At 33.4% G+C, this 26,510-nt stretch overlaps 9 protein-coding genes across 9 annotated transcripts; 4 read left to right on the top strand and 5 right to left on the bottom strand.

Moving 5' to 3' along the window:
• Positions 1-732: 732 nt before the first annotated feature.
• On the top strand, positions 733-2,813 carry DFA_00140 (uncharacterized protein; the record flags this gene model as incomplete). Its single annotated transcript, XM_004357799.1, has 4 exons — positions 733-1,642; positions 1,726-2,046; positions 2,112-2,210; positions 2,800-2,813. The coding sequence occupies 4 exons, from the start codon at positions 733-735 to the stop codon at positions 2,811-2,813; spliced, it is 1,344 nt and encodes a 447-aa protein (XP_004357856.1).
• Positions 2,814-2,946: 133 nt separating this feature from the next.
• Positions 2,947-8,361, top strand: DFA_00139 (uncharacterized protein; the record flags this gene model as incomplete). Its single annotated transcript, XM_004357798.1, has 9 exons — positions 2,947-2,979; positions 3,290-3,923; positions 4,022-4,189; positions 4,273-4,590; positions 4,656-4,837; positions 5,312-5,510; positions 5,612-5,935; positions 6,635-6,855; positions 6,958-8,361. 9 exons carry the CDS (start codon positions 2,947-2,949, stop codon positions 8,359-8,361), a joined length of 3,483 nt encoding a protein of 1,160 aa, XP_004357855.1.
• Positions 8,362-8,487: 126 nt separating this feature from the next.
• DFA_00138 (uncharacterized protein) lies at positions 8,488-10,091 on the bottom strand (the record flags this gene model as incomplete). The annotated part of the gene is made up of 3 exons (XM_004357797.1): positions 8,488-9,030; positions 9,939-9,988; positions 10,073-10,091. 3 exons carry the CDS (start codon positions 10,089-10,091, stop codon positions 8,488-8,490), a joined length of 612 nt encoding a protein of 203 aa, XP_004357854.1.
• A 358-nt stretch (positions 10,092-10,449) lies between these two features.
• On the bottom strand, positions 10,450-11,755 carry DFA_00137 (uncharacterized protein; the record flags this gene model as incomplete). Its single annotated transcript, XM_004357796.1, has 4 exons — positions 10,450-10,803; positions 10,902-11,079; positions 11,153-11,201; positions 11,458-11,755. 4 exons carry the CDS (start codon positions 11,753-11,755, stop codon positions 10,450-10,452), a joined length of 879 nt encoding a protein of 292 aa, XP_004357853.1.
• Positions 11,756-12,148: 393 nt separating this feature from the next.
• Positions 12,149-12,541, bottom strand: DFA_00136 (uncharacterized protein; the record flags this gene model as incomplete). Its single annotated transcript, XM_004357795.1, has 1 exon — positions 12,149-12,541. The coding sequence occupies one exon, from the start codon at positions 12,539-12,541 to the stop codon at positions 12,149-12,151; it is 393 nt and encodes a 130-aa protein (XP_004357852.1).
• Positions 12,542-13,171: 630 nt separating this feature from the next.
• CYP520A1 (cytochrome P450 family protein) lies at positions 13,172-15,333 on the top strand (the record flags this gene model as incomplete). Its single annotated transcript, XM_004357794.1, has 4 exons — positions 13,172-13,234; positions 13,750-14,187; positions 14,302-14,597; positions 14,664-15,333. 4 exons carry the CDS (start codon positions 13,172-13,174, stop codon positions 15,331-15,333), a joined length of 1,467 nt encoding a protein of 488 aa, XP_004357851.1.
• A 144-nt stretch (positions 15,334-15,477) lies between these two features.
• DFA_00134 (uncharacterized protein) lies at positions 15,478-17,244 on the bottom strand (the record flags this gene model as incomplete). Its single annotated transcript, XM_004357793.1, has 4 exons — positions 15,478-15,518; positions 15,894-16,211; positions 16,322-16,522; positions 16,632-17,244. The coding sequence occupies 4 exons, from the start codon at positions 17,242-17,244 to the stop codon at positions 15,478-15,480; spliced, it is 1,173 nt and encodes a 390-aa protein (XP_004357850.1).
• A 132-nt stretch (positions 17,245-17,376) lies between these two features.
• On the bottom strand, positions 17,377-19,891 carry DFA_00133 (uncharacterized protein; the record flags this gene model as incomplete). The annotated part of the gene is made up of 3 exons (XM_004357792.1): positions 17,377-19,192; positions 19,246-19,283; positions 19,388-19,891. The coding sequence occupies 3 exons, from the start codon at positions 19,889-19,891 to the stop codon at positions 17,377-17,379; spliced, it is 2,358 nt and encodes a 785-aa protein (XP_004357849.1).
• Positions 19,892-20,168: 277 nt separating this feature from the next.
• On the top strand, positions 20,169-25,204 carry top2 (DNA topoisomerase II; the record flags this gene model as incomplete). The annotated part of the gene is made up of 5 exons (XM_004357791.1): positions 20,169-20,991; positions 21,068-21,784; positions 21,862-22,280; positions 22,363-23,721; positions 23,798-25,204. The coding sequence occupies 5 exons, from the start codon at positions 20,169-20,171 to the stop codon at positions 25,202-25,204; spliced, it is 4,725 nt and encodes a 1,574-aa protein (XP_004357848.1).
• Positions 25,205-26,510: the final 1,306 nt, after the last annotated feature.

The raw sequence follows: 26,510 nt of genomic DNA, 5'->3' as shown, positions 1-26,510 counted from the left end.
ATAGGGACAACGTTGTCATATCCAATTCTTGTTCCACCAAGCCACTGGTTGTTTTGAGGTGCTGAGATCCTTGACATTAGGTAGGCTTCTGCTAAATATGGGAAATGGTTGTGACCACCCCCAGCGAATGGTGCAAGTCGAAAAAAACAATAAGCATTCCAAATGCCTATATTTCTTGCTCCTTCTTGATAGGCGAGTCTACTTTCAAGACTTACCGATGATTGTCCGATGTAGGCTATGTCTATGTTGGGACCGTTAAGTAGACCCAAAACATACACACCAGGTGCCGCAGGCGCTTCTACTCCTCTCGCTGAACAGTGCCATCCCGCACCATTTGCATTTGGTATAAACGCACGAGGTCTTCGTATTGTTGGATTCGGCATAGCGCAGAGAGCACCAGGAGGAGGTTGCATCGCCAAAGGTAATGCTGAAACGAAAGAGACGAAAACTAGGCCTACCACTACTAAAATAATTTGCATTTTGAACACTAATTATTAAGATAATTATCTTGTGAAGCGATCAAACCAAGAACCCAGACTTTTGATTTTTTTTTTTGAACAAAACAGATATTATTATTTAATTTTTTTTTTGATCAATCACTGATTCTGTGTACATTGTTTTGTTCAAAAAAAAAAATCAACACCTGTCTTGTAGAAATTAAAAAAGATTACTTTTTCAAACATAACCAATATTTGTTGAACAATTAATTGATTATTTCAAATTACAAAGAAGATGACAACAACAAAAGAGACAGATAAATATCATTCTATCACCAAACAATTCAAAACATTCAAAGATAACAAATGTCCGTTATGTGATAGTCAACTATGTGATACTGCAACACTCAACAATCACATTGCTCAATGTTCTGTCTATTTCATGTTGGACAATCAAATAGATGTCTTGCAAGTTGTAAATGATGTCATGGCAAATCTTTACAACAAAAAGAGATCAATTGACAACAATGATAATAATAATAATAATAATAATAATAATAATAATAATAATAATAATAACAACAAGAACAACAACAATAATAATAACAATAATATTATTGTGATTGATGATGATGATGACATCAATGTGAAGAGACAAAAGATGGAAACAAACAACAACGACGACAAAAAGATAATAAGGTCTGATGAAGAACTAAAGTCATTGGGTGCATTTGTTAAGGATTCAAATGGTGAGGGAAGATGCCTAGATATGATCGACTTTGTCGGAAGTCAACAGGAACTACAATCAGCGGTGAATAGGGTAAGAACAGTCATCCAAAAATCAAAGTTGGTTACCTACTTATCAATATATGTTCTTTTCGATGATAACACAATTGAACAAGGTATGTCAACATCTTATCTATCGAGTATAAATATTTATCATGCTCACTCCACTCTTGTCCTCTCTTCTTTTGTCAAAGCGCGTACAACTATGGGGTTGATCTATCAAGACCTAAAAGAGAATACAACAATAACAGAGTATTTCTTTGAATCATTTCCATTTGGAAGAATGATCTATGCCGAGAGAGCAAGTACAAGATTCTGTGTCTATGGAGCCAATGTTAAAAACAACCAAGAACTTCATACACCCATTTGTTTGCCATCAATGATTCCACATATCGATAAATACCAAGTTAAAAGTATAGGTATGTACAATATATATTATATTATATTATTACCATTCATTATCCAACGCAATCAACTTACACCACCTCTATATATTTCAAAGCACACCCAGTTGATATTCAACCATCATGTGATGTATTGAATGGATCACCATATATTAAAACAGTCAAACTAATGGCATCCAATCGAATGACATACGATAAAGAAGTATTTAATCGATTCGTACTCGGGTTACCCAATCTTGAGTGTCTCAGACTAAAATGTGGTGGTGGTGCCAGAATATTATCATTGGTCATCAAACTATTAAACAAAAACATAATCAAGCACCTTACAATTAGCCATATCGCGGTAACTCCTGCACTGAGTCGAAAACTATTAGATGCCATCAAGACAAACAGATCACTTATTAGTTTTAAAATCTATTGTAAGTACTGATCGATGTGTGAAATATATATTTCCAGGTCTCTAATTCATTCATTTATTATTTAGTTCTCCAAGAGTGTCTCCCATTTGTTTATCAAGCTTTAAAAGAGATACGTACCAATCATAATAATACAACTCTGAAATATATTTACTTGTTGCATCTAAGTATATTTGTTGACAAACAACCGGTCGCATCGTTGCAGGATGATTATGGTTACATAATACAACTAGACATTCCCCCCGCAACCTTTCCTAAAAAATTACATACACCATAGAATAGAAGAAACCATTGTATTTGTACCTATAGGTTCCTCGCACCTAGGCCCGAGAGAACATTTTAAAAGTGAGTGACCCCCCCCCCTTTGAAATTAAAAAAAAGAAGGAAACTATACAACACAAATAAATCTAGAGATACTTCTTCTTCTCTCTCTCTCTCTCTATATTATTATTATAAGCTCCTACAACTAGTCGTGTCGATCAAATACTGCCTACGCCTATTTATTTAATATTAAATATAATTATATCTTTTCATAAACCAACTCAACAACCAACAACATCATCATTGATCCTTCCATTCCATCTGGCGCGAGGAAGGTCCCAAGGGCTATCTGTGTGGCATTCGTCCGCGTATAGTCTTTCACAGTATGAGCGCTGCCATTACTTGGGGTGTTTATGAATTTTGCAAGGAATCTATAAATCCCTATTTCGATTCAAAATAACCAACTAATAATAATAGTATAATATAATATTATAGATAGCCAGGCATAATAATAATAATAATAATAATAATAATAATAATAATAATAATAACAAATCACATAATAATAATATAATATTAAAATAATAAACGGTAAAAAAAAAAACAAATATAAAATTAAGTTCCTTTTCCTTCATTAAAGAAATGTCAACAACAACACAAAAGATAGATATATCAGTAAATCATATAAACCATTTGTGAAACGTTATGAAATCGATAATAACACCTCCACCCTCTAACGATCATACTTCTCCAAGTAAATCAGAATGGATTCTGTTCCAAATCTCAATACCACATGTGGAATCAAGATATGTGACGAGGTTTCTCCCATCCTTTGTTTATCCGATTGCCACGATACATCACTGATGTACATTGTTTTGTTCAAAAAAAAAAATCAACACCTGTCTTGTAGAAATTAAAAAAGATTACTTTTTCAAACATAACCAATATTTGTTGAACAATTAATTGATTATTTCAAATTACAAAGAAGATGACAACAACAAAAGAGACAGATAAATATCATTCTATCACCAAACAATTCAAAACATTCAAAGATAACAAATGTCCGTTATGTGATAGTCAACTATGTGATACTGCAACACTCAACAATCACATTGCTCAATGTTCTGTCTATTTCATGTTGGACAATCAAATAGATGTCTTGCAAGTTGTAAATGATGTCATGGCAAATCTTTACAACAAAAAGAGATCAATTGACAACAATGATAATAATAATAATAATAATAATAATAATAATAATAACAACAACAAGAACAACAATAATAATAATAATAATAATAACAATAATATTATTGTGATTGATGATGATGATGACATCAATGTGAAGAGACAAAAGATGGAAACAAACAACAACGACGACAAAAAGATAATAAGGTCTGATGAAGAACTAAAGTCATTGGGTGCATTTGTTAAGGATTCAAATGGTGAGGGAAGATGCCTAGATATGATCAACTTTGTCGGAAGTCAACAGGAACTACAATCAGCGGTGAATAGGGTAAGAACAGTCATCCAAAAATCAAAGTTGGTTACCTACTTATCAATATATGTTATTTTCGATGATAACACAATTGAACAAGGTATGTCAACATCTTATCTATCGAGTATAAATATTTATCATGCTCACTCCCTTCTTTTATCAAAGCGCGTACAACTATGGGGTTGATCTATCAAGACCTAAAAGAGAATACAATAATAACAGAGTATTTCTTTGAATCATTTCCATTTGGAAGAATGATCTATGCCGAGAGAGCAAGTACAAGATTCTGTGTCTATGGAGCCAATGTTAAAAACAACCAAGAACTTCATACACCCATTTGTTTGCCATCAATGATTCCACATATCGATAAATACCAAGTTAAAAGTATAGGTATGGACAGTACATATTATATTATATTATTACCATTCATTATCCAACGCAATCAACTTACACCACCTTTATATATTTCAAAGAACACCCAGTTGATATTCAACCATCATGTGATGTATTGAATGGATCACCATATATTAAAACAGTCAAACTAACGGCATCCAGTAGAATGACATACGATAAAGAAGTATTTAATCGATTCATACTCGGGTTACCCAATCTTGAGTGTCTCAGACTATGTGGTGGTGGTGCCAGAATATTATCAGTGGTCATCAAACTATTAAACAAAAACATAATCAAACACCTTACAATTCGCCATATCGCGGTAACTCCTGCACAGAGTCGAAAACTATTAGATGCCATCAAGACAAACAGATCACTTATTAGTTTTAAAATCCATTGTAAGTACTGATCGATGTGTGAAATATATATTTCCAGGTCTCTAATTCATTCATTTATTATTTAGTTCGCGAAGAGTGTTTCCCATTTGTTTATCAAGCTTTAAAAGAGATACGTACCAATCATAATAATACAACTCTGAAATATATTTACTTGTTGTATCAAAGTATATATGTTGACAAACAACCGGTCGCATCGTTGCAGGATGATTATGGTTACATAATACAAGACATTTCCCCAGGCTACAGAGTACTCAAAAAATTACATACACCATAGAATGTTGGTGTATGTATGAACAAAGAGAAACCTTGTATTGGTATTCGTATAGGTGTTACTCACCTAGGCCGAGAGAACATTTAAATAAATAAATAAATAAATAAATTCTAAAATAATTAATATTTATCAAAACTAAGCCTTTAAACATTCTTGGGTTGACCTCAGCTCTGAAAAATAGATGTCTAGTCATCAATTCTCTTTAGTCACTTGTTGTTAGCAATACTTGTTGCTATTAATAATATTGCTCAAAACTATTTTAAAAAAAACCAACAAAGAAGATGACAACAACAAAAGAGACAGATAAATATCAGTCTATCACCAAACAATTCAAAACATTCAAAGATAACAAATGTCCGTTATGTGATAATATATATTATTGCCCTATGTCTCTCTCTTAAAAGTCCCTTTCTTCTATAGCGCGACCAATAATCGAATCAATCTATCAAGATCTCAAGAGAATACAACGATCAAAGAGTATTCTATCGATGGATCACCATTTGCCAGAAATCTATATGCAGAAAGACAAGTACCAGATTCTTTATGTCTGAAGTCCGTGTTCAGAAAAACAAGAAAGAACTTCACACAGCCATTTGTTTGCCATCAATGATTCCACATATCGATAAATACCATATTCACACTATTGATTGTATGTATTATTACCTTTTATCTATCCATTTATGATATATTCACACCCCGGGAGTTAACTCGCTCGTCGATTTAATTTTCATTTATTATTATTATTATTAGATAACCGAATTCATATCGAACAATCATGTCAAGTATTGACAGGATCACCATATATTAAAACTGTCAAGTTGGTTGGAGATCATTATGAGTCCTACGACTACAATCTATTCAATCGATTCACACTCAGTCTGCCCAATCTTGAATGTCTTCGTATTGATGTTACTTCAATGCCAAAGCATATATCGATGGTCGTTGAACTGTTAAAAAGAAATCAAATCAAACACATGACAATTGGTGGTGTGAAATCAAATTTACATACCCAAATGGTATCAATATTCGATGCAGTCAAAACAAACAAATCACTCATCTCTTTGAAAATCAATGGTTTGTCAAGTTTATTATTATTATAGATGTTATCTATTTTTCTAATTTCTGTTTTATTCTTTCCACTTGTTGAAATGCAAATATCTAGTTATGCATGGACACTTTTCATATATTTGTGAAAGATTAAAAGAGATTCACAGCTATACAACTTTGAAATATGTTTATTTTACCAGTATAGAGAGTAGAGTGACTACGATCCAATACTAGCACAATCATTATAGACTGATTATGGATATATAATACGATCTATCCCTTTGGGGCTATCACGCTATGCCAATAAAATTCATACACAATAGAAATATGGAAATACATATCAATTTGAAACAACTGTAATAATAATAACAAATCACATAATAATAATAATATAAAATTAAAATAAATGAGAGAATAAAAATGTATTAAAAATCAATCAAAAAAAAAAAAAGAAAAAGGAAAAAAAGAATATCCATAGATCAAAATGAACAAATATAGAATATCATATAGATATATAGAACCATATGGGTTAAAAAAATTATTATTCTTTATTTTTGAAAAATGATTTCATTATCCAAATTTGGTGGTTTACAAATTCGTTTTTTTTGAAATTTTTTTCGGTTTTCTGTAAATAATAAAAAGTATTGGTGGATCAACCGTTAACGATTACTTTTAACGAATACCTATACCAACAAGATTTTTATATATACATTTATAAAATTATAGATATGATTCAAAAAGAAGAAAAAGAAAGATTTAATTTATTAGATCCAAAATTACCAAATTATTTATTATATTATATTATCAATTCAATTCAAGATGATATAGATATTATTTGTTTATTATTGACATGCAAGAGATTATTCAATATTTTAAAGTTGACTCGATTACCCATTCGATTCAAACAGGTTGAATTGATTTACATTCAAGGTGATCAAAACTTGGAGGTAAACAGATTGACGGATAGGTGTCGGGATGACTCATCCACTGGGACCACCAATCAATTCTTTTTAAAATCATTCAAAACAATATTTAAACAATCGATTCAGCATCATTTGGTCATTGGTGGAGTCACTTGGGGTGCAGGATCAGACAATGTAGCCAAATACAATCATCATTTTCAATCGTTGGACAATCATTCATTTGACAGAGTATTTTGTAAAAGTAAAACAGATATTGTAGAAATTCCAACCGCCACTAGAAAAATGTTTCTCAGTCTTGTCAAATACGATAATCTATCATTAGACTTTTCCGAAAAATATATGGAGGAATTTGTTTTTGACAATGTCGACGATAGCATCAAATCACTCGTACTACCAAAATCACTCAAGAGATTTGGAACCAACGATCTTAGAATATTGGACGAGAACCATTTCAAGTATCCACCAACCCTAGAAACTTTAAAATTGTATTCTCCTCAATTGGTACTCACCCACCAACTCAACAATGAAATCAAAGTGTATCCAGATTTCCCAACGACTCTTCGTTCGCTCACTCTATCATACATACGTACTGAAATGCAAGAATATACTGGTCCAATCGACTTTTCACTCAAACATCTTGGTCAATTAGAGTATTTGACAATTCGGTCTTGTCAAAAGGGAATTATTGGCAGAATTGACTTGCCAGATTCCGTCAAACATTTATCAGTCAGATATATGCCATCTAGTGGAAACAGTCCTATTTCATTACCGCCAAATCTTCAATCACTTCATATCAATATGGAAATAATCAACTCACCTCTTCCAACGACAATCACCAATCTATCTTTATATTATTGTCCATACATTCAACCTGGATTCATCCCAATCAATGTTAAAAAATTACATCTTTCATTTGCTCATGTTCATAATGATTTGGTTAGAGGATCAATACCTTGCAATGTAGAAGATTTAACCATTCAAAATTATATTCTACCCAATTCAGCCACTTTATCATCATGTTTTCCAACAACCAAACTTGTTAAATTAACCATTAAAAAAAGTGATTTTAAAATGACACAACTTCCACCCAACCTACAATCCTATGTCATTCATTGGGGAAATCCATCACTTCTTCCAACAGAGTATCCACCATCTTTGACTCATCTAACATTATCAGACATTCATTTAATTTGTAAAGCACCATCTACAATCAATCATTTATCAGTTCAATTAAAATATGGTTCAACTATTACAATCATTCCAAACCCAATACCGAATAATATTAAAACCCTAGAATTGGATATTCAAAGAGAACATGATTATAAATTATCATTGGATGAAATTCTACAATCTCAAATTGATACTATTAAATTATTTAATTTCTCAATTTCAATTAGAAAGTTTAAAGACCAATATCAAACTGTTCTATTTTTGGAAAAAGGATCATTATATGGTGCATTTTTAAATCAAAATCAAAAATATTATTTATCAATTCAAAATGGTTTACCAACTATAGAAATAAATAAATAATAATTAAATAATTAAATAAATAAACAATAATTAAATAAATAAATAATATTTTTAGTTGTAAAATGGAATTACAATGGTACAAATTGTATATATATTCCCCTCTTTTTATATTATCATCTTTTTTGTTTAGAAAAGAAGTACAATGGATGAAATGGCAGCCAATGAAATCATTGAGGCCTTGATCATACCAGCATCACCAGTGGTGTTGTCGGTTGTAGTGTCGGCAGTGGTGGTGTCGGCAGTAGATGTAGCAGTTGATGTGGCAGTAGATGTGGCAGTGGCAGTCGAGGTGGCAGTGGTAGTAGCTGGGGTAGTAGTAACAGAGGTGGTGTCAGCAGTAATGGCGGTAGTGGCAGTGGTAGCAGAAGTAGTGTCGGCAGTGGTTGAGGCAGTAGTAGTGGCAGTAGTAGCAGAAGTAGTGTCGGCAGTGGTAGCAGAGGTAGTGTCGGCAGTAGTGGCAGAAGTAGTGTCGGCAGTGGTTGATGCAGTGGTAGAGGCGGTGGTAGCAGAGGTAGTATCAGCAGTGGTCGAGGCAGTGGTAGTATCAGCAGTAGTAGCAGAAGTAGTGTCGGCAGTAGTGGCAGAAGTAGTGTCGGCAGTGGTAGTGTCTGCAGTTTGGGCAAAAGCAACAGCAAGAAGGGTGACCAAGATAAATATAAGAGTAAAAGTCTTCATGATTTTAAAATAATTTTGGATTGGAATTAATTAAATTTGATTATTAATTATATATATATATGAAACTATTGTGATTATTATTAATTATTAATATTATTAATATTTGTTGATTGTGAATTGAATGATATTTCATTTGCAATGGGAATGAAACTATTTATATGGATTGGTTTGGTAGTTTTGTGCAACGACGTCGGTCTCATCCTCTTGTAAGCCTAAACGAAATCAACTACACGAAATTAATATTCTCTCTCTCTCAGATGAGCTTGAAACCGGCTGGTGTTTGTTTGTTATTTGAAAATTGTCATGATGTTGGAGTCTTCTACTACTAGACCGACCGTAGTCGTCTTTTGGTGATGGACTGTCACAACGCGCTAGACGACCAGAAAAACAACACTTTCCAGATAAGAGTCTCCAATTGTCGTGACCATTCTTTGAACGGTCACGAGATTTTTTAATTTTTTAAAAGCGCGTGTTCCGAAAATCGTGCAAAGCATCTGTTTCGTCCACAGTCGTCTAAACATGGAGTATGATCACATACTGTCACCAAGCGTTAATAAAGTGTCATTAAACGCGATATGAATCTTTGGAACCAAAGAAGAAGAAGAAGGAGAAATAAAATTTTAAAAGATCTTTGGAACCAAAAATATTTTTGATTTGTGTGAACATGGTGACTAGTCACCGTTTGTTCACAAAACCAATGATTTTGTGTGGGTTGGACAAATAATAATTCTCGAGATAGATAGAATTAGAGATATTATTTGTTTGGTGTATACACACACACACACAGACAACACATTCTTTGCACGTTTGTCGACTTTTCATGGAACCAGTCGTTTTGAAAACAACTATACTTGGTCATTGGCGTTTAAAAGTAAAGTGTTTAGATGTGGCCGTCGTTTTACATTTGGTGGTGTTTGTTTAGGACTCGTATCACTTGTGAATGGTTGTTGATCTTTTTATTATTATTATTATTATTATTCAATCGTTTTGTTTTTGGTCTGTTGTTGTTCAACTTGATATTGCCACTTTTCCAAACAACCTTGAACTGTACGCATTGTTGTTGTTATTATCGTTGTCGTTGTTGGTGAAGACTCTTTTCAGAAAATATTACAATTATTATTATTATTATTATTATTATTTATATTTACAAATTATTTGTTGTAGATGTTATTATTATTATTATTATTATTATTCATTAATAGATAAATAAATGGTGATCGTCACGATTTATATCTCACCAATGGAATGTGAATGATGGAATGTTGAATGGAATTGGAATGATAACCATTTTTGCAGTGGTGTTTGTATTATTATTATATTATTATTGTATTTTGTTGTTGGTTAGTTGCAAATCATATGATGTTGGTTGGTTGGTTTGTTTATACACTTGTAGTCTTCTTTTTCTCTGTCATTTTAAACTACTTGATCAGCCAAAGAATTAATAATAGTATCTACATCTTTAAACCATAGACCACCTAGATGAGGAGTATAACTTATTCTCTTTCGAGCAGGTGTGAATGGTTCGACGAGAAGATGCATGTGAAGATGTGGAATAGAGTAGAATGGTGGGATGTGATAACCAAGATGATACTTTTTGCCATAATGCTCTCTGTTTGCATATTCAATAGCAACTTGTTTCATTTTAACGAGGATTGGTAGATCGTCAACGGTCAGTGTCTTGACCGATTTTATGTGTCGTTTTGGTATCACCAAAAGGTGTGTCGATGCCTTTGGTGTACGATCAGAGAATATAAATAGTTCTTCATCCTACATATCAGATAAAAAGTATAGGTATACATTGTAATAAGTAAAAAGTAAGTAAAATGATGAGAGATCTTTCTCTTTCAATATTTCCAAACACCTACCTGATAGACAGCCTTTTTATCTTCTTGTATGATTTGACAGAATACACAATTAATAGAACTCTTGTCTACTATTGGTGGTGTTGTTGAATCTGTGCCTTTATTATTATTATCTTTAATACTCTTTGAATAGAATATACCCATTGCAAGTGATACTAAAACTGCATAATATCCAAACTTTCTATTCATTTGTATAAATATAGATATAGAAGAAGGAGGAAGAAGAAGAAGAAGAAGAAGAAGAAGAAGTTTACAAATTATTCATAATATGATGAGTATTATTTGTTTTGATGAAACATGTAACTAGTTATTATTATAAATTAAAATACTACTTTTTGAAAAGGTGAGATCGATCTTTGGGAGACTGATTTTATTTTTAGTTTTTTTTAATTATTCTTCTAAATACCATCTCTCGAGATTTAGAGGAGGGAAATGATCGGTGGTCAAGAAGATGGATAGTAATGAATTGGAGGGAATGAGAGAGAGAGAGAGAGAGAGAGAGAGAGTTAACATCAGATTTAACAAACAACTCTATACCAATTGAAACTGTTGCACATACCACACCATTCATTCGATGTGGAGATTGGGTCAGTACGACATTGAGAGTCATCGTAAGAGGTAATAAAGAAGGAGGTTTTGCTACATTCACCATCAAAGGAATTGACCTTTACATATTTGACTTTATCAGGAGGATATGCAAATGGTTCAAAACATTTGTCATAGGCTGTACATTCTCCAACTGTGAAAGTTTGATTACATGTTGTTGGAGTAGGACCACAACCTCTTAACATGACACTTGCTGAAAGTGACATTGTAACCATACAAAGTAAAATTAAAATGATACTAATTAATTTCATTATTTATTATTTATTATTTATTATTATTTAATTAATGATTATTTATAATTAAAAAAATAGAATAGAATAGAATTTAATATAGAATCAGATTAATTTGTAATCATTTTAAATGTATATACGAAAAAATATGATATAAATAAAGAGCGATTTATATATATATGGGTTCCAAAATCACCGACCAACAAAAGAAACATGTCAATGTTTTGAATATTTGATGAACAAAAGAATGAATGATTGATAGGGTTTTAAATTAAATTGACAATACTCTATTGTTCACTTTTGTGAATATTGAATTAAGATTTGTATTATTATTATTGTTATAATTACTATTATTGAATATTTTTGTTTTGTGACTACTATACTATATTTGAGAACTTTTATTTTTTATATAATTTAGAGGAGGAGGGAACCGGCGAGACCCATGAAGACGGCGAATGAGCCAGCAACGACAGAGGTGGCAGAGCCAGAGGATGGACATTCAGCAATGAAATTGGTGCCATCGGTGCATTCACCACAGGTTAAAGTTTCAGAGACTGGAGGGGTGGAACAGTCTTCATCGAGATAGAGGGCAACGGTGTAGGTCTTATCGGAAGCAATGGCAGAGATCTTAAGCCAATTAATGTTGACAGTGTTGGTGCCACAGATATCGTAGGCGGTACATTGATTAACTGGGAAGTCTTGAGAGCATGAGCTAGAGGATTCGTTACAACCGGTCAAGGTGACAGAGGCAGAGAAAGCAGAGGCAATCAAACAGAGAGCAATTAAAAGTGTGGCAATGAATTTCATTTTAATGATTATTTTTGGTATGTGTGTGTATGTATTTACTATAAATAAATAAATATATTATTATTAGAGATGGATGATGATGATGATAATAGTTTTGGGTGTGATGGGTTTTATTGCTATCGAGTCAAGAATTCTATAGAAATAAATAATTTAAATAATTATAATTATAATTCCAAACCATGGTTTGGTTGTTGCTCGTTACCACCGATGCATCCCTAAATTTCACTGAGATATAGTAAACATTGAGGGTTTGTTTTTTTTTTTTTGGTTTTGGGTGCCACTCTGTCATTGTCCATGTGGCATTTCCAACTATTTTTTTTTGCAAAAAAAACCCCAAGAGCCTCATGTCGGCCTCACTATCCATCGTATGCAGTGTCTGAAAAAGGGGATGGACTCAACGCAATGAGCACCTGCCGATCAGGGATCCCCACGGTTTTTTTTGCGTGCTCTGGATTTTTTTGGTCTTGAAAAATTTGAAGATCGTAAGAGGGGACACTCTATCATATGAAGGGTCTGAATTGCCATTGTTTCAATAGAGTCCGGCTCGGAATGGGATTGGTTTCATTTCGTTTGCCCAAATTCAAAGGGGGGTGAACTCTCTCGAAATCCTTCCACAATCAAGCGTCATGAATGAAGGACGTGGTCATGATGATAGAGCTCTCTTCTTGTAAAAGAGATATACTTTTTAATCTTGTAGATAAATATCAACAAGTTGTTATTGTTTACCACATAGACAAGTGCCTCTTGGCAGTTGTTTTAGTTGATGGTCGGCTAAAACAAAGTCTATTCTTGCACCACACCCTCAATCCCGAAAAAAGAATTAAACATTTGTTTGTCACAATTGTGTTTGCTCTATCTTTATCTCTTTCACTCTTTTTTTTTTTATACAACAACAACAACAAAAGAAAATGTCTACATTCTTATTTCTTGATTCGATGATTTATGAATTGTCTCTCATCAAAATGAATAAATAAATAACATTTAAAGAAATATGAAAAATAAATAATTATAAATACACTATTTACTTAATTACCTCTTTCTAAACCTAGAAACCATGGTAGTTGGAACTTTGGAAATTATAGGATACCTATTTTTATTCTATATCATTTCATCATTTGTAAACTATATCCTATATCTAAAAAGTAAATTATGTTCTTCAGTTTACTAACATTTTTTATTAAATATATACATTATTATTCTTATTTTAGATTAAAAAGAATACAAGATTTTCAAATAATGATCCACCACTTGCTTGTATCTCTGCACCTATCATTGGTGGTCTTTGGAGGATATCAAAGAACCCACCAGAGGATCTGCTAGGGTTGGCTAAAAAGTGTGGCAAGATCTATGGTATTTGGTTTGGTGACAACTATACAGTCTTTATCAACGATCTACAGATACTAGAAGAAGCATTTATCAAAAAGAATCAAATATTTGGCAATCGTCCGATTGTCCCATCACTAAGAATCGTATGTGAAAATTACAACAACCTCGTCTTGAATGATATCGATACTTGGAAACCACTCCGTCGATTCATCGATCAATCATTCACCAAAACAAAGTTAAAGGCTCTCTCTTCAACCATCGATCTTCAATCAAACAATTTAATTAGAAAATTAAAAGAATTATCCAAAGATGGTCAACCTGTATGAATCAAACAAACAAACAAACAAACAAACAAACAAACAAACAAACATTAATTTTTTGTCTATATTATATTTATATTATATTATATTTAAATTTATGTATACTTACTTTAGGTAAATCCAGCACCATATTATAGAAAATATACATTTAGTATTATTTTAAAGATGATGTTTAATGTTGAATTGTCATATGAGGATGAACCAGACAGTGGAATTATGCATACCATCTTTTCACCGATCGACGAGCTTGTCAATCGTATTGCTCAAGGTGCCATCTTTGACACGGTCCATATCCTCGGTCCCATCTACTACCATTTATATGGAAGACCATTAAACCGTAAGCTTGACTCTGTCAGAAACATTACCAAACAATTTATCGACCAACATCGTCAAACTATTGATCCTAAAAAGTAAATCTAAAAAATCAATAATAATATTAATTAATTACTGTATTAATATTTACTTTCATTTTTTAGTATTAGAGATATTTTAGATTTGTTTATACTTGGAGAATATGATGATGAAATTATTATCAATGTATTTTTTGATATGTTGTTTGCAGGTGTTGAAACAACCGCATCGACATTACAATGGTTGTCTATTGTAATGTCCAATCAACCACACGAACAAGAGTTGTTGAGAGAGGAGATTAGATCAACGTTTGTCCATTCAGAGGATATCCAACCAACTGCCGATCGTTCCGATTGTCCACAAACATGTGCCGTCATGAAAGAGATTCTTAGATACCGTATGGTCGTTCCATTCAGTGTCCCGCGTATTGCGAGCGAGGATACAACACTTGGAGGATACTTTATTCCAAAGGGTACCCACTTGATGGGGAACTTTTATGCTTTGCATGCTACCCAATTCAAAGATGCCGATCAATTCAAACCATCCAGATTCCTCGACGACACTAGTTTTAGCAATCCAACATTGTCATCTCAGTGGGTACCCTTTAGCATTGGTCCACGCAACTGTTTGGGATTTGGCCTCGCCCGTGAGGAACTTCAATTAAGCGTGGCCAAGATATTCCACAACTTTAAGATCTCTTCGTTTGATGGTGGCCAATTGGACGAAACTCCAGTTCACGGTATCACAGTTGCTCCAAAGTATCAACACATCTATAAATTTGAATTTCTTAATTAATCAATCATTCAATTATTTTAATAATCATTTCTTCCTAAAAATAAAGTTTACTCTCGAAAAGAATAGGATGTTTTGAAAAAAAATATTTAATTATTACTTGATGTAGTTATTATTTCTCCCCTTTCATTAATTTACTACTACTACTCACTGACTGGTGTCTCCTCTCTTTTGGTCATTTGTCTTTACTACTACTAATTTATACTTTTTGAAACTCATATGTAAGATCTATCTCTATTGAGTATGTATTTTTTTAGGTTCTCGACCTGTCCAACGATAGATATATTGATGATAGATAATAACTTTATAACCAAAATCCTTCTCCAATGATTTAAATAGTTTTAAGTTGTCCTCTTTTCTTTTGTTATGTTTTAAGTAAATATATTTCAATGTTGTGTAACTATGAATCTCTTTTAAAATATCATAAACAAATTGAAACCATTGATCGCTTTCAAAATAAACTGTAGGATATAGTTTTAATAAATAAATAAATAAGAATAAATATTATTATTATTATTTAAATAAAATTGGATTAATCGTGATTATAAAAGTAAATAACATACAACCGAGTTTCAAAGAGATGAGTGATTTGTTTGTCTTTATGCCATCATTGAATAATTGCTGACATTGTAGTACTGTGAGATCGCAATCAATGGTCATGTGTTTGATTTGATTTCTATTTAATAGTTCAATGACCATTGACAAGTGCTCTTTCACATCATCACATCGTAATCTAAGACATTCAAGATTGGGTAGACTGAGTGTGAATTGGTTGAATACTTCTATATTATAATTTCTTGGGCCAGCATCCAATTTAACAGTTTTAATATACGGTGATCCTGTCAATACTTGACATGATTGTTCAATATGAGTTTGAAAAGCTTTAATGACAGACAGACGGAATTAATAATAATTAATAGTAATTAATAATAATAATAATAATAATATAATACAAAGAAGAAAATACATCGCGATGATCAATAATACATACCTGAACTTTGAACATGATATTTATCAATGTGTGGAATCATTGATGGCAGACAAGCTGGTGTGTGAGGGAGACTATTGCCATAGAAATTCCACATATGTTCAGAGATGAAGAATCTTGTACTTGGTCTCTCTGCATAGATCATTCTTCCAAATAGTGGGCGATAGAAAGCATACTCTTTGATCGTTGTATTCTCTTTGAGATCTTGATAGATTAAATTGACAATTGGTCGTACTTGAGAGACAGATAATAAAGATATGATTTAATAATACTAGTTTTTTTGGTTAATGGTCACATTTAAAGCACAACATACCTTGTTCAAGTACTTCTTCGTAGAAAAAAAAGGTAATAGTTAGAAAGGTAATCAATTTAGATTGTTGAATGACTCTTCTGACCTCAGCTACTTCTATCTCTAAATCTTCCAAATACCGAAAATGAATCTTCAGATAGAATCTACCTTCTCGAACTACTATTGACTGAGTGTCGTATTCACTTAAACCTAATGATATTAGTTCTTGTTGTGTTTTTGACATCTTTGATAAAGGTTGAAGTAACATTTGATTGATTTGTCTTTGATGTTTGATGATGATACTACGAGTGTATGAATTGACAATAAATACCAATCTAAATAGTCTAATATCCAGTGCTTTAACTAATGCCAATCTCTTCATTTGTTCTTTGTTGTCATCATCTTTTACATGATTCAACATTTGATCAACATCTATTTGATTGTGTCTCATGAAATAGATTGAACACAATGCAATGTGATGATTGAGTGATGCTCTGTCAGACAGCTGATTATCACCACATATTGGACATTTGTTACCTTCCAAGCATGCTTTGAATTCTTTTAATGTTTTATTAACATTATATCTTTCTATAATGTTATTATTATTATTTGTTTGAGTTGTTGTATCTGTATCCATCTTTACTTTATAACCATGGTCGCACTAGAAATGAAATTTAACTTAATTGGTAACTATTAATAGGGTTGGTGTGTGTGTGTTGTTTTGTGAAGAGAAGGTGATTCTAAAAATAACTATTAATTTATTCATTTTTTAAAACCCTTTAATTAATTTCTCTTTGGCTTCATTATAAGGAGGACTTTGATGATATATTCTCCCTTTCATTTCGTAACTGGATGTGCTTGTGAATTGATGGTAATGATTTGCATTAAATTTTACTTGGTCAAGAATACTTTTATCAATCATCATTGCCAATGATGAAGACGATGATTCTTTGGAGAAACAGTACTCTTCTTTAATCAATTGACGACAATTGGTAAATATTGATATCTTTTGATTAAAACTTGAAAATAAAGAATGTGATTGTTCGCTCCGGCTACCGGTATCAAATAATATTGGACGTTTTAATTGGTATAATAATAGTTGATTTGGTATGATTTCATTGATTGCCTTTAATATCTTTGAATCATCTCCACACTGAAAATCAATCCTATTAGTAATATGGTCTATTACTTTTTGAGCCCCATGTCCAGATGCAAGGGCAATTATAATGACGGTGGCTAAAATATTAGTTGATTGTCCTAATATAAAATAATCATACGTTTTGTGCATTATTAAATCCAAATACTTTTCCTTGTAACAAATGGTTTCGATATCATGGTATGTAAACCCCTTTGAGGAATCCTTGAAATCAACAATGATCCATTTCGATGGTTTGTGACAATAGGTGCACTCTGACTTTGACTTTGGCTTATCTGATCTATCATTGCAATCATTACAAAATACATGTCCACATTCTCTTGCCTGGGTTGGAGTTCTCCATTTACATTGTATACAATAACTTTTGAATGTTGGTTCTAACCGACCCAGTAGGTTAAATAAATCAGTCCCTTTTTCAACCAGATGTTGGTCGACTTCTTTTGATTTCTTTAATTGTTCATAATGGAATGAAAATAATTGTAAAGTTTGGTTTTCGGGATCCCAACCAAAATCATTTTCAAACTTTCCTTTCCATTCAATTGCTTCCTCCAATTGTTCTTTATCGTCATCGTCACTATCACTATCACTATCGTCATCATGATGGTAAAATGCTTTTCTGGTTTTAGTTGATTTATGGTACCCGTCTCCATGATTTAAAAAATAGAGTCCACATTGTACAATAGTACTAGTATTGTTGTCTGGATTTGGATTGGGGATTGTCGAGATACATTTAAAACTATTCAAAATCATTTGATCCGTTTTAAATACAGTCTCCTCGTCAATATCATCCAACTGTGGTTCGATTACATTATCTACAATGTATTTGACGACCATGCGAATTTGGTCCAGTTTACCGACAATGACAGTGGTATTAGCTTGGCTGACATACTCTAACAAATCAAGATAGTAAGAGTAGAGAGATGTTCCACTTGTACGCTGATTTAATGTAAAATGGTCAACAATTGCCAAAGGATTATGATTCATAATATCAATCATCTTTTCAATTTGCCAACCCTGCGTACCATCTCGTTGTGAAGATAAACCGTCACAAAGTATAGTTGAAAAATGATCATAGATTCTTTTCAAGTATGTCTTTGGATGTTGTTTAATGTTTGGTAGGGATATTGAACAAACATTTCTGAAATAATTTGTAATTCTCTTGACTGATTCATCAGCATTTAAAAATGCATCACTTTGAAAGTAGTCTTGACAAGTGTCACCGTCACTGTCGTCACCTTCAACCTTGTTGAATATGACCAATAAATCTGGTTTGTTTGGATTATTGATTGATCGAGACTCGATATCTGAAACCAAGCGAGACAAGTTTTTAATGATGGTCGCTTGTTCTCTTGAATTTCCAAATACATGGACCACCACATCACAAATCATATGTATCAATTTTGGATAACATTTCTTTACAAATTGTTTTCTTTTTGGAAATATATTCTCCATACTACTACTTTTTGTATCTTCTATTTCAACAATGCCCATGGCCCATCATTATCTTTATCTTTTAATTTCTAATAAATAAATCAATAAATCAATAAATAAATAAATAAATAAATAAATACTTGGTTTAATAAACCAATGAAATGTAATATAATGTATTTAAATTAAAACTTACATATATATTAATATCAGATGAATTTGGTTTACATGATGACGGGTCACTGATAGTAGGCATGATGGTGATCGATGAATGATCATGATCTTTGTGAAATAATCTTTGTATAGTAGTTATAATTGACGATTTACCAACACCTGATGGACCCATGAATCCAATATATCGATTACTATCAAAAGGAATTGGAGGTAGGTTATGATACCCAATCACCATTTTTGCATCTTTCTCTTCCTTGTCTGTTTGAGTCACCACTCTAAACAACTTTGATACATCTTGGCCATTCACATCCTTACAATAAGTAGTATGTTGTTGTAATAACGTATGTATATACTTGTCATAAAAACGAGAAGACATAGTTTGATGTGATTGAATAGCACATGATTCATCAAAATGATGTTTGCAAATGTGAATTGCACAAGTTGTACAATGATAGACATCTTCTTCACTTTTACAACAACCATCTATACTACATTTGATAGTAGTAGCAGTAGCAGTAGAACCCATTATAAATAAATATTTATATTATATACTTTGAGCAAAAAAAATAATAATGAGAGTGTGTCTTTAATTTTTGGCGGGCTGTCTTCTCTTATTTTCAAATTTAAAAATAAAAAAAAAGGGAGGGAAGTGTGTTTGTTTGGTTTGGTGAAGATCAAGTTGATTTTTTCTTTATTATTATTTCTTCATCATCTATTTCTATTTATTTATTTGTATTTATCTTATTTAGGTAGAAGATAATCAATCACAAGTACAGTGTAGAGAGAGAGAGAGAGAGAGAAAGATGTCAGATTCAGACGATGACTATGAACCATCGTCATCAGAGGACCAATTCTCAGATGACGATTATGAACCATCAGACGACGGTTCAGATTATGAACCAACAACAACAAAAACAACAACCAAAAAGGGTGCATCGGCTGCACCAAAGAAACCAGCAGCTGCAAGTAAAAAGAAAGAAGCTGCCAAACCAAAGGCAGCGTCATCAAAGAAGGCAGCAGCTACAAAGAAATCAACAACAAAGAAATCTGGATCATCAGACATTGATGATGATGATGATATCAAACCAAAGAAACCATCTGCACCAAGAAAGAAAAAGGCTGCCGTTACATCAGTAGACTCTGATATTGACCTAGACTCTGCCTCTGACTCTGAAGTAGAAGAACAACCAAAGAAAAAGATTGTTTCGTCGTCTGGCAAGGAAAAGACAGTTGAAGAGATTTACCAAAAGAAGGATTTACTTGACCAGATTCTGTTGCGTCCCGATACCTACATTGGCTCAATCGAAAAGCAAGAAGAAGAATTGTGGATCTGGGAAAACGACAGAATGAAAAAGAGAAAGACTGTCTTTGTGCCAGGTCTCTACAAGATCTTTGATGAAATCCTTGTCAATGCTGCCGACAATCTTCAACGCAAGGATGGACAACCCATGAAGTCTATCAAGGTGGAAATCAATGCCAACGACAACCGTATCTCTGTTTGGAACGATGGTAAAGGTGTCCCAGTTGAAATGCACAAAGGTGAGAAAATGCAAGTTCCCGAACTTGTCTTTGGTCATCTTTTAACAAGTAGTAATTATGATGATTCTGAAGAACGTCTTGCTGGTGGTATGTACAAAACATAAATATATAATATAACAAATAAGATTTATTTATTTATTCCTTTTATTTATTCCTTTTTTAGGACGTAATGGATTTGGAGCCAAATTAACAAATGCATTTAGTCAAAAGTTTTTGGTTGAATGTGCCGATTCTGCAAGAAAGAAATTGTTTAAACAAACGTTTACAAAGAATATGAAGCAGAGAGATGAGCCAGTGATAGAGTCGTACACCAAGGCAACTGATTACACCAAGATTACATTTCACCCTGATTTGGCACGTTTTGGTATGACCCGTTTGGACGATGACGACAATCTCGAGTTGTTGACCAAACGTGTCTATGATATTGCCGGTTGCAACCAATCGCTCAAGGTATACCTCAACGGCAAGTTGATTGGATTCAACTCGTTTACCGACTATATCGACACTTATTTCAAAGACGATGAGAATGCCCCTGTCGTCGTCTATGAACGTGTCAATCCTCGTTGGGAGATTGCCGTCGCCTGTTCGGATGGCACCCCACAACAAGTTAGTTTTGTCAATAGTATCTGTACCAACAAGGGTGGTACTCACGTCACCTACGCACTCACCAAGATCACCGAAGCCATTATCGCTCAAGTTGCCAAAAAGAACAAGGGTGGTATCGAAATGAAACCATCGTTTGTTAAAAACCATCTCTTTATCTTTGTCAATTGTCTCATTGTCAATCCCGCATTCGACTCTCAAACAAAAGAAACTTGTTCAAGTAAAGTTTCAACTTATGGTTCAACTTGTATTCCTTCTGATAAATTCCTTAAATCTGGTAAAGTTGAAATAGAAAAAAACAAAACAAAAAAGTAGTAAATATAATATTTATTAATCTTTTTTTATTTTTTTTAGTATGTGAAACAAAGACAGGAATTGTTGATCAAATTATTTCATGGGCAAAACATAAAGAGACGGTTGATCTTAAAAAAACCACACCAAAGGCAACTAAAAAGGGTAGATTGAATATTGAAAAGTTGGATGAAGCCAATTTTGCTGGTACCAAGAAATCAGAAGACTGTACACTCATTTTAACAGAAGGTGACTCTGCCAAGACATTGGCAACGGCTGGTATTTCAGTGGTTGGTTGGGATCACTATGGTGTATTCCCACTTCGTGGTAAAGTCATCAATGTTCGTGAAGTCTCTCATAGATCCATCTTGGCCAATGAAGAAATTAGAAATATCTTTGAAATTATGGGTTTCCAACATAATGTAAATTATGATAATATTTCAACTCTTCGTTATGGTCATTTAATGATTATGACTGATCAGGTAAATTAAAATAGAAAAACAAAAACAAAGATAAAAATATTAACTTTTTTCTTTTCTTTTCTTTTTTATTTTATTTTTTTAGGATCATGATGGATCACATATTAAAGGATTAATATTAAATTTTATACATCATTTTTGGCCATCGTTATTAAAGATTGATGGATTTTTGATGGAGTTTATTACACCTATTATCAAGGCATTCAAGGGTAAAAACAAACCAATATCGTTTTATACGATTCCAGAGTATCTCAAATGGAAGGAAACAAATGGAGGCAAGGGGTACGAGATCAAGTACTACAAGGGGTTGGGTACAAGCAAGGCCGAAGAGGGCAAGGAATACTTTGCCGACATTGAAAGACACAAACTTGACTTTCAATGGGACGACAATGCCGACGATTCAATCGACATGGCATTCAACAAAAAGAGAGCCGACGATAGAAAGAAATGGCTCAATGACTTTGAGCCAGGCACCTATCTCGACCAATACGGCGCCAAAAAGATCAAGATTTCAGAGTTTATCAACAAGGAGTTGATTCTCTTTTCCATTGCCGATTGTGAGAGATCGATTCCATCGATTGTCGACGGTCTCAAGATTTCGCAGCGAAAGATCCTCTACTCTTGCTTTAAGAGAAATCTTAAAAAGGAGTTGAGAGTGGCACAGTTGATTGGATACGTGTCGGAACATTCAGCATACCATCACGGTGAAGCCAGTTTGGCATCAACCATCATCAACATGGCACAAGATTATGTGGGATCCAATAACATCAACACACTCTATCCAAGTGGATCTTTTGGTAGTCGTTTGCAAGGTGGTAAGGATTCATCTCAACCACGTTACATTCACACTTGTCTGCGTGATATTACACGTACACTGTTCCACCAAGACGATGATAATCTGCTCACCTATGTCAATGACGACGGCAAAAAGGTACAACCCAAGTGGTATATGCCTACCATTCCATTTGTTCTCGTCAATGGGTCGTCTGGTATCGGTACAGGTTACTCGTCTAGTATTCCCAACTACAACCCACGTGATCTCATCCAATGCATGAGAGATCTTCTAGATGAAAAGGAAATGACTGATATCAAACCATGGTATCGTGGATTCAGAGGTTCCATCGAACCAAAGTCACATCAAACCTACCTTTGCAAGGGTGCTTGGAAGAAACTCTCTGAATACGAGTTGGAAGTAACCGAACTGCCCATTGGAACTTGGACACAATCATTCAAAGAATTACTCGAGTTATTGGTTGATCCCGACTTGAAAGTAAAGAGAAAGGTTGAAAAGGAACAACGTACTGCCATGAAAGCTTCTGAAAAGGGTAAAAAAATCATCACCAAAGGAAAGAAACCTGCTTCTGCCGCCTCCAAAAAGAAAAAGAAATCAAATGATAGTGATGATGATGATGATGTCAATGTTGGTTTAATTCCTGTTGTAAAGGTAAAAATTGAAAAGAAAAAAAAAAAAGAAAAAAGAAAAAAGAAAACTATATATTTATTTATTTTTATCCTTTTAGAAATTCCAAAATTATTCAACAGAAGCAGTTATACATTTTGTAATTACAACTGTTAAACCAGTTGATGAAATTGATGTTGAAAAGGTATTTAAATTGACAACCAATTTGAATGAAACCAATATGACATTGTTTGACGAACATGGAGTATTGAGAAAGTATGATACCACTTCATCGATTATCAAAATATTCTTTACTCTTCGTTTGCAACACTATCAAATGCGAAAGGATTACTTGATCAGCAAGCTGACTGAAGAATTCTCACGTTTGAGCAATCGTGCCCGTTTCATCCAGGCAGTCATCACCAAGGAACTGGTGATTGCCAACGTCAAAAAGATCGACTTGATCAAGAAACTCAAGGACATGAAGTTTGACAAGTTTACCAAGAACGCCACCAAGGCGGCCAAGGGCAAGCTCGACTCGAAAAAGTCAAAGACCGAGCAAGAAGAGGAGTTGTTGGGCGAGGAGAGTGACGACGAGGGTGGTGCCAACAAGTCTGACGCCGAGGAAGAGGAACAAGACGACGACACCAAGGGTTACGACTATCTCTTGTCGATGCCATTGTGGAGTTTGACAATGGAACGTGCCAAAAAGATATTAGAAGAACGTGATCAAAAGAAAGGAGAGTTGGACAAGATGGTCGGCACACCCATCAACAAGATCTACAAGAACGATCTCAAGACACTCGAGGAAGAATTGGACATTCAAGATGAAGACGATCGATTGTTGCTTAAAAAGGGTGAAGCTTTGCAAAAGGTTAGTAAAGGTAAGAAACCATTGCCAAAGGCTAGAAGAAGAAGATCGTCAAAGGATTCAGACTCTGATTCCGATGGTGAAGGAGGTAGCAAGAAAAAGAGTACTTGGAAACCACCTCCAAGACCTTCATCTAAAAAGGCGGCTCCTGTAAAGAGAAAGAAAAAAGATGAACCTTCTACAGCAGCAACTACTACTACAGCAACATCAAACAAGATTGATAATTATTTCACAAAGGTTACTCCATCAACCTCCACAACCTCTACTACCACAACCAAACCATCACCACCACAATCAAAGATGGCAATTGATTTGGATTCTTCTGATGAATCAGATGATGAATCTGATGATGTATTTTCAGTTGATAGTAGTGTATCAGCTCCATCCAAAAAGAAGGCAAAGACTGCCGCTGCTCCAAAGAAACCAGCCGCAGCCAAAACAACTAAAAAGGCAGCTGCTAAAAAGAAAAAGGATGAATCGTCAGACGAAGAGATGACCTTTGACGAATCAGATGAAGAAGAAGAAGATATCTTGGACGATGATTGGACTCCAGTCAAGAAACCAGCTGCTACCACTTCTCGTACCAGAGCCACTTTACCAAAGGTTTTCGTTTCTGATGATAGTGATGATGCATTGGATTCTCAAGGTAGTGATTAAAATCAAAACAAAAAGAAGGAATATCTCTATAAATAAAAATAATAATTCCATTCATCATTAAAGTGATTCTTTGTGGATTATTTTTTATTGAAGAGGAGAATATGATCGAAGATTGTCTACTCTAATCGATTGGTGAGACAAAGTTGGCAAAGCATTTGCTAATTGTTTTAAAGCTCTCATCAGCGCCAACGAAATCTTAAAGAAATTGAAACAATTCACCACTATAAACTGTAGTATATAGTTTTAATAAATAAATAAGAGTAAATATTATTATTACCATTATAATGGGATTAATCGTGATTATAAAAGTAACATACAACCGAGTTTCAATGAGATGAGTGATTTGTTTGTCTTTATGCCTTTTATTTTTAGGTATCACTCTAAAGATAGAAAGTTCTCTTACATAGATTGATGGTTGATAGGGAAATCGAAATCCCAATCTGAACAAACTATTAATAGTTCCACACTAGTGATAAGGAGATTAAAGGAGGATACTGTTCATTTAATCTAAAAAATAATATTATTTGATATCTACATAAAGGTATATCTATCTGTATTTAAATTAATTTGCAGAGAATGAAAGAAATAGTTATTTTGTTAATTTTTATTTATATAGGCAGTGTAGTTTCAGGAGAAGAAGAAGAATGCATTTTGGAATCCAAAATGATAAGACCCCTTGGTAAAATTTCAAGATCTATCTCACTACCATGGACTTGTGATTTTTCAAAAAAAATAGCAATTGACATTCCTATTGAACCAGGCGTATTTGTTTTGGGTCAGCTTGACCGAAGAAAAACTATTGTAAAATTTATTACATTGGAGAGTCTACATGGAGTGTCAATTCAAGGTACTCTGCCCAAGTATCAGCAATTTTAGAATTGGTATTGTTTTTGTTTCCTAAAATTAAAACCAATTGTCGACGGCTACAACCAATTTTCATATTTGGCAGAGGCCATTTTAATGTCAAGAATTGCATCTATTGTAAACGATGAATGGCGTGGCGGAGCAAGAAAAAATATAGACTATAAAGATGATTACAAAGAGAGTGATTGGGTTGATGTTGATGAAATCTTCGAAGAAGTTAGCAAATGTCTTGTCAACCTTTTACCAGAACCAAGTTCTGAACTAAGTGGAACTAAAACCAAGTGATCAACTGTAAACTTTTCCACCTTTTTTCCAAGATAAATAATATTAAGAAAATAAAGATATATTAGAGTTTGATGATTTACAAAGACAAAAGATTGTGATTCTAGTTTCTTGTCCAAAGGATGGATGGAATGGAGGAACGCCAAATACTTTTGGAACC

The sequence above is a fragment of the Cavenderia fasciculata genome, assembly GCF_000203815.1.
Source record: "Cavenderia fasciculata unplaced genomic scaffold Scf_Dfasci-F-a-11f03.f1-5, whole genome shotgun sequence".
NCBI classification, from domain to species: Eukaryota; Evosea; class Eumycetozoa; order Acytosteliales; family Cavenderiaceae; genus Cavenderia; species Cavenderia fasciculata.
Note: the sequence above shows the minus strand (reverse complement) of the source record. Positions and strands in the feature narration are given on the sequence as shown.